Here is a 17,385-nt window from a genome sequence, read left to right as displayed (position 1 = left end):
CTTCTGACAAATAAAATTCTTATTTTAATTAGAAACCTTGATCTACTAAAAATGCAAAATGACTGTCTCTATTTTAGAAATCTTCCCTCCCTTATTTATGTTAAATGCTAAACGTTCTTATCCATTTTATTTGTTCAAACATATTTAGCATTCCAATACAATCTAAATGTGTATTCAAATGTATTTGTTTGGTTGGTTTCAGAACCAGACCATTGAAATTATCTGTTTTTAGGTCTTCTCCCTAGCAGTTTAAGATGGAGGTGTGTCCAAGAATGACCTATTACAATGATGTACAAGATGGAGATTCTGTAGTAATGAAAACTTTGGAATCCACTGATCACTTAACTCCACTGCACATCCCTCCAGGCCCACCTATATTCTCAAAAAGGTAAAAATGTAACTGCTTTCAACTCTACATTCATAGCTTTAATCTAGATTTAAATATTTATATAATGGGATGTATCTGAACAATTGCTAAGATCAAGGCTTAGTTGGTACGTTCTTGCTCCTTTGTCTAATTATCTGTATTTGTGAAAAAAAGATTTTTATATGGATTGTATTCTTTGTGAAAATGCATTTGAAACATTAATTAGGACTAAACAGAAAATCATGTTCTGTACATGATTCTCCATCATCAACATCAAATCAATTATACCTTTTTAAATGATGCAAAACAAAGGGATATCAACTCACCAACTAGAAAGCCAAAGACATACAAGATATTTAAATGCTTCTCTTGCTTTCATCCTACTGCACTTCAACAATGTTTATATTTAGTTCAGAACAAAGTCCACCAAAGCAGCCAAGTTGTCAAAAAGGTAAGATAAGATGGCAATTGTTGCATGGTAAACAGAACTCAGCTGTTTTTTTTCAATGTCAAATACACACACACACACATACATATATATCTATTTGAGGCTGCAACACACACACACACACACACACACAAATACATACATACATATATATCTATGTTTATCTTCCTTCTAGAACCTGCAGAAAACAGTGTTTAGGACACTGTTTAGGGCACTATCCCAATAATTGGCCTTGTATTCCAACTTTCAGGCTGGGGGATGAAATTATACGCCCCTCAGACAGGGTTCGCAATTTAGGAGTCCTCCTGGATCCACAGATGACTTTAGAACACCATTTGTCGGCTGTGACCAGGGGGACATTTGCCCAGGTTTGCCTGGTGCACCAATTGCGTCCCTACCTGAACCAGGAGGCTCTCAGAACAGTCACTCACGCCCTTGTGACCTCAAGACTGGACTACTGTAATGCGCTCTACATGGGGCAGCCCTTGAAGAGCATTCGGGGACTTCAGCTTGTCCAGAATGCAGCCGCGCGAGCGATTGTGGGTGCACCCCGATACACCCACGTTACACCTATCCTCCACGAGCTGCACTGGCTGCCTATTGGACTCCGGACGCGCTTCAAGGTGCTAGTCGTTACTTTTAAAGCCCTACATGGTATCAGATCTGGGTACTTGAGAGACCGCCTCCTGCCAATTACCTCCCTACGACCAATTAGATCCCACAGTTTAGGCCTCCTCCGGATTCCATCTGCTAGCCAATGTCGACTGTTGATCCCCCAGGGGAGGGCCTTCTCTGTGGCTGCTCCGGCCCTCTGGAATGATCTCCCCGTGGAGATTCGGACCCTCACCACCCTTCAGGCTTTCCGCAAAGCCGTCGACACCTGGCTGTTCCAGCAGGCCTGGGGCTGTTGAGTTCCCAGCCCCACTCGAATTGTTGTGGCTGTTGAGGAGTTTTTTTAATCTGTTTTTTGTATTTTGTCCTGTCTTGTTTGTTTTCTTTGTATTGCCCCCCTTTCCTATTGGTTTGTTAGCCACCCTGAGTCCCGCTGTGAATAGGGTGGCATACAAGTTTAATAAACTAACTAACTAACTAACTAACTAACTAACTAACTAACAGTGATAGTCAACCTGGTCCCTACTGCCCACTAGTGAGAGTTCCAGCTTTCATGGTGGGCGCTAGGGGTTGGCTGTAACTCTGCTTTATAAATTTTATAAAGTAAAGTTACTTCCCTACTTTATAAATCACTGTTACTGTGGAACCGGTGGGCAGTTAGAAAATTTTACTACTAACAGAGATACAAAAGTGGGTGGTAGGTATAAAAAGGTTGACTACCCCTGGTTTAGGATGTTCAAATATTCTCAGTGTAGGAAATGTAAAAACAAACTTAATATATGTCTAGAATGCTCAAACTTGAAACAGAAAGAGTTTCTAGTGTCCCTAATATCCTGATATTTTAAGGTTGGTTAGGTATACTGATTTGCTGTGAGTTTTTCATCTGGATTATTGGAATGGAAGAGATTGGAAATATATACTTTCTAGAAGTCTTTCTAGATCATCTACAGTGGAGTTATGAAATTAGACAGAAGGCTACTTGTATGTTATATCACGCTAATTAATGTTGTATAAACCCAGCCAATTGTGGTTTACTCAATAAATCCTGATTAAGCAAGCCATATGTCTGAACACAACTTTCAGATCTATTACAAGAATTAGTGAGAAAAATTCAGTAAAATTTCAGGTATAATTCAGCAATTCTGGATCACCATAAGCTATCAACCAGGCTTAGTATGTTATGATTGCAATTGTTCTTTCCTAAAGTTTGATCTCATTTCAGATTTGAGGAACTAAGGAAAACATTTCAGCTCTGCAAATCAATCTTGAAAGGAAGTCAAGAACCTAGAGAAACTGAGCCTATGCTACCTGAATATCACAGAAACTATGAACCACCTTACAAGTTTACTCATGGACCGTGCTCTGAGGAGGATACCAAAAATGTTCCATTAAGGTTGTAGAACCATTCTGTTTTTGATTGACTGTTACATATTCTTTCTTTGGTATCATCTGCTTTAGCCTTACTCTTGTTCCTGAATGAGGATAAATTATTTGTTTTTATTTATTAGATACTTATCTCACATTTCTTGCTTTATAAATAAGTCAAGGTTGTGAGCCTTCTTAATATTCCGTTGTCCTCCTATTTTCCTCACAACAACAACCCTGTGTTGTGAGTTGGTCTAAGAGAGTGCAACTGACCCAAAATATAGCTATAATCTCCTGCTTTCTAAGCAGCACACCTTAACCATTTCACCAAATTTCTCAGCTGTTGCTTCCACTATTTCTTATCTTGTCAAGGCACCTTTAGCATCAGTGGTGGGATTCAAAAATTTTTACTACTGGTTTTACTACTGGTACTTTACTGGTTCTGTGGGCATGGCTTTATGGGCATGGCAGGGGAAGGAGACTGCAAAATCCCCATTCCCTCCCAACTTTCAAAATTTCCACTACCAGTTCTCCAAAACCTGTCAGACCTGGCTGAATACCACCTCTGTTTAGCATCATATACTGCCAACCTTGGGAGGAGGGAAGATTTCGCCTGCCTGCTCTGGGCTTCTTTCAAATCTACATGCCAGGTTTCAGGTGACTTTTAAACATAGTCTTTCAGATAGAATGATTTATTACAATGGTGGGATTCAAATTTTTTTACTACCAGTTCTGTGGGTGTGGCTTGATCAGTGTGGCATGGCTTGGTGGCGTGGCTTGGTGGGCGTGGCAGGGGAAGGTTACTGTAAAATCTCCATTTCCTCCCGATCAGCTGCGACTTGGGAGGCAGAGAATAGATGGGGATGGGGCCAGTCAGAGGTGGTATTTACCGGTTCTCCGAACTACTCAAAATTTCTGCTACCGGTTCTCCAGAACTGATCAGAACCTGCTGAATACCACCTCTGGTTTATTATAAAAAGGACTGCATCCTGAACATGTCAAGTGACTTTTTGAAAATCTGACCTCACAAAGATTCTGTATGTCTCTTTTAAACTTTAATTGATTGTATGTTGAGGACTGCAAGATTAATAATATGTTCTTGAATTTAACCACCTGATAGCTTTTCATTTGCTCAAATTAAGTCTTCAATGTTACATGAAATATTGCTGATGTGATATTTATGTATACAAAAAGAACAATTGTTTCTTCAGCATTAGATTTTGTAGGTCACTTATTTTAACATACAAATCTTCTCCCCACCATATTTTATTAATCTGGTGCCATGAATCGGGGTGGGTTCCTGCCAGTTCTAACCTCTTCTATAGAAGAGGTTCCACAAATCTACAATGGTGTTTAGTACCATTCCAGCTCCCCCCCCCGCCTGTCCGTACCATGCTTGCCCTGCCCGCCGTTCACTGATTGGCTGGCTTATCAACTGCCCTGCCCACCTCTAAGAGTCCTATCTAAACCTTAAAGTCTTAAAGCTGTCAAGTTTGAACATCCCTGGTTTTTTTTCTAAAAGGTTAGGTGTGCAAGGGTCTTGTAACTTGACAACTTTAACACTTGCACACTTCAATGAGAGAGTTCCTGAGCCAACATGACTGGAGGAGGAATTCTGGGAATTGAAGTCCACAAGTCTTTCAGCTGCCAAGTTTGAATATCCCTGGTTTTTTTTTTTCTAAAGGGTTAGGGGTGCAAGGGTCTTGTAACTTGACAGCTTTAAGACTTGCGTGCTTCAAATGCCAGAGTTTCTGAGCCAACATTTTGGTTGCTAAGCAAGAGCATTGTTAAGTGAATTTCCCCACATTTTACAAGTTGACCACACCCACCCAGTCACATGACTGCCAAGCCACTTCCACTCAGTCACATAGCTGGCAAGCCACTCCCACCCGATCACATGGCCGGCAACCCACTCCCACAAAGCAGGCCACACCTACAGAAGAGGTTCTAAAAAAATTTGAAACCCACCACTGCCATGAATATACTCTATTGCACAAACTTTAAAGTGGGGTTATCTATTAAAAAGACATGAAAAATTGACTGAATGACTGGCAGGGTCTTATTTTGGGGGAAAACACGGAATTTCTTCCTATTTTTCCTGCACCTAACACCCTGTGATGTTAACCTGAAAGAGAGGGGCTGAGCCAGTCATTCAGTCAATTCAGTCATTCAGACCCTATAAGACAGGGTCTTATTTTTCTTTGCCCCCCCCCCCCGAAATAAGCACTTGGTTTTATTTTCGGGGAGGTCTTATTATTTTTGAGATTCAAGAATGGGCAAGCATGGTCACTTCATGGCTGCTGCTGTGTTGCAATATTTTTAGGAAGGGCTTATTTTGGGGGGGAGGGTTTATGTGCTCAAAAGCCTGATTGGGCTTATTATCCAGGGAAGTCTTATTTTGGGGAAAACAGGGTAATATGATGTTCACCGTTGACTTATAATAAAGATGGGATTTAAAAAACTCAAATGAATAAATGGAACAGCAAGAAAAAGAGAGATTCTTTTCTGCCACCTAGTGGACAGTTCAAACTTAATTTTCTGTAAACAGACATGCACATGTGGAGAGAGAGAGAGAGAGAGAGAGAGAGAGAGAGAGAGAGAGAGAGAGAGATGTTTTTATTACACATAAAATAGAAAAAATAAAAGACAAGAATAAAAAATAGATATTGACAGAGAGATACTGATATAGTGATAGTGATTGATAGAGGGAGAGGGAGAGGAAAAGGGAGTGGTTCTGATAGGTGTTTAACACTTAAAAGTGTTCTGTAACCTCTGTCCCCTGTAGATTTCACTCTGTTAGTTGTTGTCAACTATAGCGTGCTGTGCTCATCTCCGTTTCCAGGCCATTGAGCCAAAAGTGTCCAAAGACATTTCCATAATCATGTCGCCATTATGACATCACAGAGTGATGTTCCCACCAAAGTGATATCTATCTACTTGCATTTGTATGTTTTGAACTGCTAGGTTGGCAGAATCTGGGACGAGGATGGGAGCTTATCCTCTTGCATGGAGTTAGGTCTCGAACCTGGGCTGCTGGCTTTCCAGCCAACAAGCCCAGCACACACACACACACACACACAGAGAGAGAGAGAGAGAGAGAGAGAGAGAGAGAGAGAGAGAGAGAGAGAGAGAGAGAATTAAAACATTCTTAATTAAGCCAATTTGGTGTAATGATTAAGGCATTAGGTAGAAACCAGCAGATTGTGCATTCTAATCCTGCTTTAAAGCTTGCTGGGTGCCTTTGAACCAATCACATTCTCTCCACTCAACACTGCTCACAGAGTGATTTGTCCGGAGAACAAAGGAGACCAGAAGTATGTTTGCCATCTTCAGCTGATCATTTTTTTAAAAAAATAGCACAATAAAAAGTAGTAGTAGTAGTAGTAGTAGTAGTAGTAGTAGTAGTAGTAGTAGTAGTAGTAGTAGTAATGTGAATTTTCTGCACTTGGAACTTTTAATAACATTCTTATCAGATAACAAACTTAATTTTTAGATCCTCGGCAGTAATTATTTTCAATTGCTGCTTGTCTTTACAGAATGCTGTTATAACTAGGTATGCAATTATTTTTATAATACAACTGTTTCAAAATGGCAGCACTTCATGCAAACAAATTGTTATTTGATTTATTTGGCTGTAGACAATTCTGCTTAACAGAAGGTGTTTTTTTTTTCAAAAAATTTGGAATGCATCTGGTTATAAAGCCTAATAAAGAATTGTCCTGGTGGAAATCTCTTAAAATATGATAAACACATAATAGGGAGCTTGTGAGATTTTGGTATAGTGGTTAAGATACCAGGCTAGAAAGCAGGAGAAAGCATATTCCTTCTTATCTGTACTATTCATTTATATTGATTTTATGCTAGATTTCAGTGTTAGGACTTATTGCAAGCCAACACCATGTGAAAAAGCAGAAGATTGTGAGTTCAAGTCCTGCCTCAGTCATGAAAGTCAGCTGTTACTTTGTGCCAATCACCAAACCCACCTCCATAGAGCTGTTGACTTGGTGGTTGTTTTATTGTTTGGCACCTAGAATCCTAGAATCATATTAGTGGTATGAGCAGCTATATAAATTGGATTCATAAATAAATAAATGCAGAATATTTTTTTATTCTAATTACAGATTACCTGAGTTGCCAGAAAATTCCAATTCAAACAAGTAAGCATATATCTTCTATTTTTTTCTGCCCATGTAGATCATTCTCTTAAATTCTACTCATGGGTACCACCTGAGTGTTGTTAGGTGGAGCTGTAATCTGGGCTTTTTGAACTAGTCTCAGCTCTTCATAGCCACTTTAAATATAAGCTGCATGGAAACCTAATCCCCTCAGATGAACAAGAGGAATCTATAGCCATCAAATATCATTGAACTCTACTTTCCAGTAGCTACTCTCGTCATGGGCAGTGGTGAACATGTGATAGATCAGCAACATCTGGAGATTAACATGCTCCTCATTCCTGCTTTAAAAGCATATAATATTTGTGGGTAGTACTAAAAACTGAATCAGTGTGAACAGAATGTGTAAGTTATGATTTTTTAAAACAAAAAGCAATGTATTTATAGTTGGACTTAAAATTGTCAAAATAATATAAGTAATACGGCAAAATATAGGCATAGGACAAGTACAGCCATGTAAAAAAAAAAAATAGGAGGAGACTTATTCAGCTATTGCAACATGAACAATGCTGGGTTCATAATCTATAGCATAATTAATAGAAACCAAAGTTCCTGCTTGTCCACTCTTGTTTCTTAGTTTATGTACTATGAGTAATAAGGTTATTAAACAGTGGGTAAACAAGGGAGAGGCCATAGTAAGGAGTTCAGCATTCCCTGCATTTTCAGATATTAGCTATTGATTTTCTGGTTCACAGAAACCAGTAGCAATGCCTTCTAAATAGGAAGTGTATATATTGACCTATGAAGGATTCAAGAACATGCTGTTAAAAATGCCTCTTTTTTGCTACTCATAGCCAAAGCAAGGTTGATCATATAGTTTTAGAATGATGATAAAACAGAAGCAGAAAAAGCAGAGGTGGAGGTGGTTGTGGTGGTTGTGGTGGTGGTGGTGGTGGTGGTTGTGGAGGAGGAGGAGGAGGAGGAGGAGGAGGAGGAGGAGGAGGAGGAGGAGGAGGAAGGAAGGAAAAGGAAAAGGAGAAGGAGGAGAAGGAGGAGGAGGAGGAGGAGGAGGAGAAGAAGGAGAAGGAGAAGAAGGAGAAGAAGAAGAAGAAGAAGAAGAAGAAGAAGAAGAAGAAGAAGAAGAAGAAGAAGAAGAAGAAGAAGAAGAAGAAGAAGAATCCATACATACATACAGGACTTATAGAAGTTGTTGTTAAGTAACCTTATGTGTTTTATTTTCTTGCCAAATATTTATAAAATATTTGCTCTATTGTTTAGGTGTGCAAGGTATCTAAAATATAAGGCACCAGGTGCTCTACTCATAGAGGGCCGATTTCGTCCTTTTCATCCTTATGTCCATGGCAACACTGATATCCAAGGTAAAGCAAACTTCTCTTTTTAAAATATTCACTATTTAAATATTCAGTAGTAGACAAGCAAAGTGCTCCACTGGAAATTCTAGCAGAAGGTCTATTCATGCATATGTGGAGAAAACAGGGAATTTTTTCAAAGCAGCTAGGCAAATGTTCCAGAGAGCATTGTTGCTTTGGTATTTTATGGAGGGATACTTTGCTCAAGCCATGTACTTTGAAAAGTGGCCCTTTTAAATGCTTTCCATAGCCCTAAGTAAACAACAACAACCTACATTATTCTTTAAGGCACATTGACTTTAGTAATCTTTACTATCCACTATGCATGAAATATGAACATGACTCATTTAAAATAATGCTTGGGGGACTCCGTAAGGTATAATGCAGTGTTTCTCAACCATGGCGACTTTAAGTCCTATGGGCTTCAACTCCCAGAATACCCCAGCCAGCTGTGCTGGCTGGGGGATTCTGGGAGTTGAGGTCCACAGGACTTAAAGTCGCCAAGGTTGAGAAACACTGGTATAATGTCTTACAGAAAGCACTATTTAAAATCTAGCTTTTGGGGATTTCTTCCTACAAAGATTTTTTGAATGATATATATTTTGCTGTAGCGTGTTTTCCCTTTCCTCCATGTTTTGGTTGTAGCTTAAAAGAGTGTTATAGAGAAAAATCAACATTTGCATTATAGACTAGGTTGGTAACTGTTATAGTCCACGCTAATTAGCTGCTAGTTGGAAAGTCTAAAATTAGTTGTGTGCAAAGCTCGCCAACCAAAATAAATACCATGAACCACTTTCTGTGTTTAGTTTATAGCAAAAGGTCCTATTTTATTGAAAGGAAATCATCCTCTCCCCCGAAGAAGAACTGATAGAGAAGCTAATCTGCCTCTATTGCCATATTTTTTTAAATGTAGAATGAGTTTTTTTCTTTTAAAGAGATAGAGATAGAGATTATTTTTCATTCACTAAAAATCCTAATAATAGTTATTCCCCTGCTTTTTCTACTCACAAGGATATTTCAATGTCAATTCAGCATGCAAACACAGTTCCAGTATCTTTAGCTCTTTGTGTTTGCAGCAAAAAGAATTATTTTAATAGTCCTACAGAATCAGAATCAGAGATCTAGAACTTTCTCTGCAAAGCCAGAGAAATGGAACTGCCTTTGTATTAATTTTCATGGTACTTTTAAAAACTAGACACAGTGTAATGGAAGAATATCACAAGCAATGTCAATTCTGCTAGTCTGAGCAGAACTCATAGGGATTCTAAGCTAAATTTCATGAATGTAATGTTATAATGGAATGTTTTCATCTGACATTGCAGTTGGCCCCAATAAAAAGGAAGATGCTAATGAATCTATCTATAGAGAAGCTGTGACGTGTTCACGTCATGTAAGTAATTATTACTAGTAGTTTAAAAACATCATAAACTTGGTGGCAAAACACATGGCTTGCATATTTCAGATCTCAGGTGCAATATCTGACATCCTCCAGTAAGCTTAACCTGAAATCTCAAAAAGCTGCTATCTCTGGGAGACATAGAACTTCTTGGGGTGACTTGGGGCAGTTTCTTTTTTTCCTTCTCAGTCCTGGAAAGAGGTTAATGGAAAGTCACCTCTGAAATATTAGCAAGAAAATTGCATGGGCTTGTCAATGTAGTCATGAGGACTGATCCAAAGTCACAACAACAACAACAATAATACAGTACATTTTAAAAAACAACAATAGGTAAAGCAGATAATAACAAAACCCAGCAATGGCTAACAGTAGGAAAGTTGAAGAAAGAAATGGGGGCTATTTCTGGCTGCACAAGATCAAACCTTAAGAATAAATGCATATAAAGCAGAGGTGGTATTCTGCTGGTTCGCCCCAGTTTGGGAAAACTGGTAGTGGCGGCAGTGGGAGGCTCCACCCACCTGCCCAGATATCGCCATGGATGCTCTGTGCATGTTCAGAAGCGCCACATGTGAGCGAAGCTAGTTCCGAACCAACAGCGAAGGTAAGAGGATTTCATGCCTGATATAAAGCCAGAATTAAGAAAACATCAACAGATAGTAAGTGCCACCTCTGCAAAAAAAAGCTGAAGAAACTGGTTAGCAGCTGCAAAAAGATTGCAGAGATCGATTACAAACAATGGCATGACAAATAACCACTGCACCACCACGGCCCAAATACCTGCCAATAGAAATAGAACTGTAGCGGAAGAAAGCGAAAGTAATACCAATAGTAATATGTGCGCTGGTTGCAATCTCAAAACAACTGAAGCACCACTTAGCATTGACCAATTCACCATCAGTCAACTGCAAAAGGCAGCTTTACTTGGAGCAGCTTACATCTTGCAATGATACTTCTAACACCATCAAACATCAACATCTGCCTATTCCAGATTCTTGGGAAGGACTCAATAAGTTGATAAAAATGCCAAATACAGTCTGAACATCTGGCTGACTATACAGTGAATCATAATAAAATCAACCACCAGGTACTATGTAATTTCTACAACATTTAGAATATTATCAATTGCAGTTATTAAACTTTAAGCCATAGATATTCAAGAGGAGCTTTAAGAAACACTTGGCTTGAAAGAAGATATTTAAAAAAAACATCATGAAATTCAGTGTAAGAAATACTAAGGTATCCAGTAAACAGTCACCACACTGCGTTTGAAAAAATATCTTCTATGCGATTGATTTCTTGCATGAATAGCAATTTCTTTGGGACAAGACTCTCAAGAAATTTGGCGTTATTACTTTTAAGTGTGAAAATTAGTCAGAGGAAAATAGTCTAATATTAAATACGTTGTTCATGATCAAAGAAAGATAGAGACAGTGAAGTCTGCCCAGTTAGAAGAAAGAGGTCCAAAAATATGAATGTTTATTTAAATGTAAATAGGGCTTGCTTTTGATGTACAACTGTCCTTGAAATTCTTTTGCCGGGACTTCTTAATTCTTCTATAGAAAGTTTCTACAGAAAATGTCAGACATTTGGGGCCTATTTAACAGATTACAAGCCAGCCTTCATGGGAGCAGCCTGAGAGTAAGGCAAAACATATTGCACTTGCCATGCAAATCTCAGCATTAAACCACAGTTTCCCCACATTTCTAGCATTCAACTTGGCACATTTAGGCATTGAGGACTCCAATTTCCATCAGTCCCAGCCAGCCTAGTCCAGTGACAAGGAATGTTGTGGTCCAAAGGACATGGAGAGCCCCAGGTTGTTTGCCTTTGATCCAATAGATATTTCACTCTATTTCACATTACAGTAGAAGGACTTTTCATATCACTATTAAAATTATTCCCTTCCCTACCCCCTCTTTCCCTGTTCATTTCCTGATTTGATTTACAACAGGAACTAGAAGGAAAGTCAGGGTGTTTTAACCTTTAGTAAGGTCTGTAGTCTCAATCTAAATCAGTTTCTGTATGTGTTGAACTGACGTTTTCTAAAATGTCAGCATGTATATTGAAAGTCCAATTTATTCAGAACAGCAAGGAGAAAAAATGAATACACTTTTCATTAAATATTACATCTCAATTATACTGAACTTATTCTAGAATAAAAAGGGAGAGAAGTACATGTGAGATGGAAAATATATGCAGCATCCTGTTAGATTTTTAAATGTTTTAAAATTTAATTTTAAAAACTGCTACTTCCCAAACCAATGAAGAACCAGTATGCATTCCCAATATTGCTTCAAATGAAGTCATTTGTCAACATGTTTTATTTATATCTTTATGCCAAATCTCAGGTCACTGAAGGAATCGATCACCAAGATGAAACTCCTAAATCAACATTCCAGCCTCCAGAACCTGATCTTTCACCTCGGGCTGCCAATATACTAGAAAACGTAAAGAAAGCTCTTTGGCTATCTGCATACAAGCGAGACTACACAGGTATACATTTTTATCAAACTAAAGTATTATAGTTCAAATCACAAACACTTTCAGATAATCATTTGGTTCTTTTTATCTTCCTAAAAAAATCCAGAGGATTTTTTTAAAAATGTAGACAAACGAAATATTTGTTTAAAAGGAATAAAAATTATAAAATAATATTTTAATTACTTTTTTTTTTTTAGGTAGAGGGCGTATGAACCCATTGCAGCTAGATGACTATGATGCCAAGCTTATTGGCAGAACAACAGGAGAACTGGGCAAAAGTGTGGATCTTGTAAGTACAGGAAGTGATATCATGGATCTGGATTTAGTCTCTTGTCATGGCAACAATCACACATTAGCTTTGGAATAGCCGATCCTCTTTGCAGGGTACAAGGATTACTTGAACAGTCCACCACAAGCACCTAATGGACTGGTTGGATTTCAGAGGGAACTTGGGGTTGTTTTTAAAGTTCTGTTGCAAGAATGGCTTAAGGTAAAGGTTCTCCCGCACATGTGTGCTAGTCGTTCCAGCTCTAGGGGCAGTGCTCATCTCCGTTTCTAAGCTGAAGAGCCAGCACTGTCCAAAGATGTCTCTGTGGTCATGTGCCCAGCATGACTCAACGCCGAAGGCGCAAAGAGTTCGGTTACATTTCCATCAAAGTGGTCCCTATTTTTCTACTTGCATTTTTACATGCTTTCGAACTGCTGGGTTGGCAGAAGCTGGGACAAGTAATGGGAACTCAATCCATTATATGGCACTAGGGATTCGAACCTCTGAACTGCTGACCTTCTGATCGACAAGCTCAGCATCTTGACCACTGAGCCACCGCATCCCTAATAAGGGCTTAATATGAGTTGCTAGGAGGGTCTTTGTATCAATCCATCTTGTCTGCCCATTGTACTTTTTCCTGAATCAGGATACCCTGCTTCTAATCAGCCTTTAACACAGTTCCTCATATTGTGGTGACCCCCAACCATAAAATTATTTTCGTTGCTATTTCATAAGTGTAATTTTGCTACTGTTATGAATTGTAATGTAAATATCTGATATGCAGCATTTATTTTCATTATTACAAATTAAACATAATTAAAGCATAGTGATTAATCTGCCAATCTTGGTTTGGTAGAAGATCAGCCAAGCTGGATTTTCCAGGATAAAACGACCTCCCTGCCTGCCTCCAGCAGCAGTTCATGGTTTAAATGAGTTTCACTTTATTAAGTTTACTTTTTTTACATTCCGTTCCACCCACCCACCCAGTTTTCTTTTTCTTTTTCTTTCTCTTTCTCTTTCTCTTTCTTTCTTTCTTTCTTTCTTTCTTTCTTACTTACTTACTTACTTACTTACTTACTTTCTTACTCAATTTCTTACTTTTTCTTTCTTTCCTTCCGTGCCTCCCTCCATTCCCTTCCTTTTTCTTTCTTCCTTCCTTCCTTCCTTCCTTCCTTCCTTCCTTCCTTCCTTCCTTTCTTTCTTTCTTCCTTTCTTTTGAATTGTTACAACCAGGCATAGGAATACGTCGCGGTAAATTGGTGTGAGCAATTGATTAAACACAGATTAAGAAGTTGTCCTTTAAATGGGATTTTAAACGGAGACTTAAACTACATCGAACTGTGCTTCCATCCCGAGTGGAATTCTTTGGGATGGAAGGAATGGGTGGACGGGGTCTGTCCTCCCCTCCAACCTCTCCTGCCAGCCTTCCTGGGGGTCAAAAATCCTCCTAGCTCAGTTTAGCCCGCAGGACAGGACCAGCAGTGGGGGCAGCGAAGGCAGCGTCCAGGCCCAAAGTGGCTTGAATCCTGGTGTGCGCCTGCCTGGGTGAGAGCCTATCCTGCCGGCTGAAGTGGGTGGCCCAACTGCCTCGCCGGTCTTCTGCTCTCCGGCCGCCTTCAAGCCCCTGTGCAGGCGGCTGGGCTGAAGTGGCACCACCATCAGCGCCCACTTTGGACATCAGTTGGAGCCGAGGCTGATCCACCACCCAGAAGAACCCATCTCTCTCCCCCTTCAGTGCCTCGGCCTTTCCCTGGCGTGGAGATCAGGCAAGGAGGCATCTGGGTTGCGCCCGAAGTTGGCTGCTTTGCCACCCAGTGCTCTTCATGCACCTGCCACTTCAGGATGTGCTCCTGAGCATAAGCGACACCAGTGGAGGTGGATGGTCTTAGACAACCCCTATGAAAGGGTCTTTCGACCCCCAAAGGAATCACGACCCACAGGTTGAGAACCACTGCTCTATTTGGAGCTATCCTTGAAGAGCATTCAACATCGCTGCTTTGCCATCAAAGGAACTACCACCCAACAGATTTCCACATGCAATTCAAGATAATATCATCTTGAACTGCATGTAGAAATCTATTGGGAGGTAGTTCCTTTGATGGCAAAGCAGTATTGTTATGTGGGCATATCATGATTGACATAGGTAATCTTTGTATTGCCAGACCACTTATTTTGCCATGTTCATGGCAAAATGAACATGCTCTGGGTCCTTCTGTTAAACACTGTCATCTAAAGAGGACTCAAAAAAATATGTCTTCTTTATTGTGGCATCTGTCCAAGTTTGGATGACTGTGACCCTAGTAATCTTCCGAAGCCCTTGAAGACCTGGTTTTCTCCTCAAGTGCTGGTGCCAGGATGCTAGTTCAGGCTTATTGCAGTGAATTATAACTTATTACAACTCTCAGTTGCATTGTATTATTGATTTAGTTTATATTGTGTTCCTTTATGTTTTATGTATTGCTAACCACTAAGAATTACTAGACTGAGATGGAAGCTCATATGAAATAAATATATAGGGTCTATTTGGTTCCAAAAAAATAATATTCAGATATGCAGCATTGTATATATAAGTCCTGGCAATCCGTTCTATTTCATTTGTTCTTCAGAAAGAATCCCTTCATTCAGATATGTCTCAAGTAAGGCCGTTGGAAGGACGAATTGCCCGTGTCCTTCAACGCAGGAAGTCACATCATCAACATCCACATGCTACAGAGAACTATGAGTCACCACTTCATTCAAGAGACCATTGCAGCATAAACTGGCATTCAGAGGGAATGCACAATAGTGAGAAAGCACCCCTGAGTCCCCCCAAAGTAAGTCAAAGGGACAATTACCTGCTCAACAATTGGATTCAGTCTGAAATAGCTTGCCAGGAAGAAAACAGTCAAGATAAGAAACTGCTCTCGAACAGATTTCGGAAAATTACCGATACCTGGAAAACAGATCAATTGTACCATAGGCAAATTACAGTATCACCTGAACCAGATCCAATTCTAAAGCCTGCTGAATCCGTTTACTATGAAGATTTGCAACCCTCTCATTTAAACAGATATATTGTGTGGCATAATCCTGCCATTCTCAGTAAGCCAGCCACAACCTCAACACAACTGAAGTGTGAAAGGTGTAGTAAACCAGATTCCGAATGTGCTTCTAGTGTCGGAGAGATTATAACAAGCTGCAATCCATCCTCAGACTGGATGCCTAATTGTGGGATGGTTCGACCTCAGACAAAATTACTTGATATCCAGGATTCTTTTACAAAGGGAGAAGCCATCAAGTACTTGAACGATCTTACAAGGCGGGGACTAAGAGACCTGAGGGATCATGACAGGTATGGCAGAAAGCATAAATTCCAGGGCATCCATGCTTTCTTTTTGTAATAATTCATCTTCAAAAACAGCAGAACTTATAAACACCTCAGCCACAGACTGCACTACTGAATTGGTCTTTTTATTTTTTTGTATTTTTCTCTCTTAGTTATTGTTATGAAATTGTTTCAATATCCTCTAATGTAGGGATGGTTTAGAATACACTGGCAGGCCTCTGTGGTGTGCAGTAGTCTGCCAAAATTGCATATTCCCAATACTTTATAAACTACAAGTAAAGAAATTGCTGTGCTTAACTGTTTGTGTCTTTCACCCTCAGTGTTCCTATTCTGTAAAATAGGAATATCACTTAGCTGTCTTTAACCATGCTATCCACTTTTCAAATATTGCATCAGAATCATTGTTCTATAATAGTAATATTTCTAAAATAGATCATCATCTAGATCAGTGGTTCTCAACCTTCCCAGTACCGCAACCCTTTAATACAGTTCCTCATGTTGTGGTGACCCCCAACCATAAAATTATTTTCGTTGCTACTTCACAACTGTAATTTGCTACTGTTACGAATCATAATGTAAATATCTGATATGCAGGATGTATTTTCATTATTACAAATTGAACATAATTAAAGCATAGTGATTAATCACAAAAACAATATGCAATTATATATTGTGAAATATTTAGCACTTACATTTTTATTTCTGTGGGTAGTTGTCGTAGGGTCCCCAGAACACTTCTTTGCCCAGGGGGCCCATAATACTGTTAAATTGGCCCTGTGCATGCCAGCTATGGACTTGGGCCATAGAGGATGCCAAGAATGTGTGGTGGAGGCTGAGGGCACCAGTTCCCATTCCTGGCACTGCCATCTCTCTGATTCACTAGCACACCCAGCATATCCGTAAGGGAGAGAAATTGACCCCCCCCCCCCTTAGCCCTGCCAGGAACAGGCCTGAGCCCCACAGGAAGAAGAAGCACACACAGTGCCAGGTGTCCGATCTCTTTCCAGGCAAGGGTTGGCACAGCAGGGGACATGCCAAGGTGAGGACCCACCCTTCCCACTGGACATCCCACACCAGAGAAAGTGCTTCCTTGCTCTCTGCCCCCTGGATTGGGTGGTACTGGACTAGAAGACCTTTCCTGGAGAGAAGGAGCCAGATGCAGCATACAACAAGGAGCCTTGGGGTTTGGGGTGTGTTTGTGTGTGTGTGTGTGTGTGTGTGTGTGTGCAAAGCTTGGACACTTGAGCCTCTTGGCTGGAGAACTGGTTGGAGGAGGCGCCTGATGTCCAGCTGTAGCCTTTTCTGGCCTTTCTCCTTAGCCCAAAAGAAAAACGGTGGGAGGGAGCCTTTGGGCCAGAAGGAGGCCAGGAAGTCACATCTCCCATCAGAGACCCCTGAATACACCTTGTGAGGTCGTCTTTTGGATCAATCTGTTGCAGTTTGGACCCACAGCAGGGTCCTCTGGTACTTGCTTGTCCTCCTGAGCTGCTGCCAACATGACCAGCCTGGCGGCAGGCCAGAGAGCCATGGTGGCCGAGGTCTAGCTAGAAACCAGTGGTTGTGGGTTGAAGCCTCCTTAGGAGCCTGGGGGGCTTTGGGACAGACCCACCTCACGGAATCATTGGGATGGGGGGAAAG

At 40.2% G+C, this 17,385-nt stretch overlaps 1 protein-coding gene across 1 annotated transcript; it reads left to right on the top strand.

Moving 5' to 3' along the window:
• The first annotated feature begins 254 nt into the window (after positions 1-254).
• CZH7orf31 (chromosome Z C7orf31 homolog) lies at positions 255-15,802 on the top strand. The gene is made up of 7 exons (XM_032235835.1): positions 255-388; positions 2,650-2,820; positions 8,186-8,286; positions 9,600-9,667; positions 12,022-12,166; positions 12,352-12,443; positions 15,029-15,802. Exons 1-7 carry the CDS (start codon positions 255-257, stop codon positions 15,800-15,802), a joined length of 1,485 nt encoding a protein of 494 aa, XP_032091726.1.
• Positions 15,803-17,385: the final 1,583 nt, after the last annotated feature.

Source organism: Thamnophis elegans, chromosome Z (assembly GCF_009769535.1).
Source record: "Thamnophis elegans isolate rThaEle1 chromosome Z, rThaEle1.pri, whole genome shotgun sequence".
In the NCBI taxonomy this organism is placed as follows: Eukaryota; Metazoa; Chordata; class Lepidosauria; order Squamata; family Colubridae; genus Thamnophis; species Thamnophis elegans.
The sequence above is the reverse complement of the archived record's forward strand: the minus strand, read 5'-3'. Positions and strand labels throughout refer to the sequence as shown.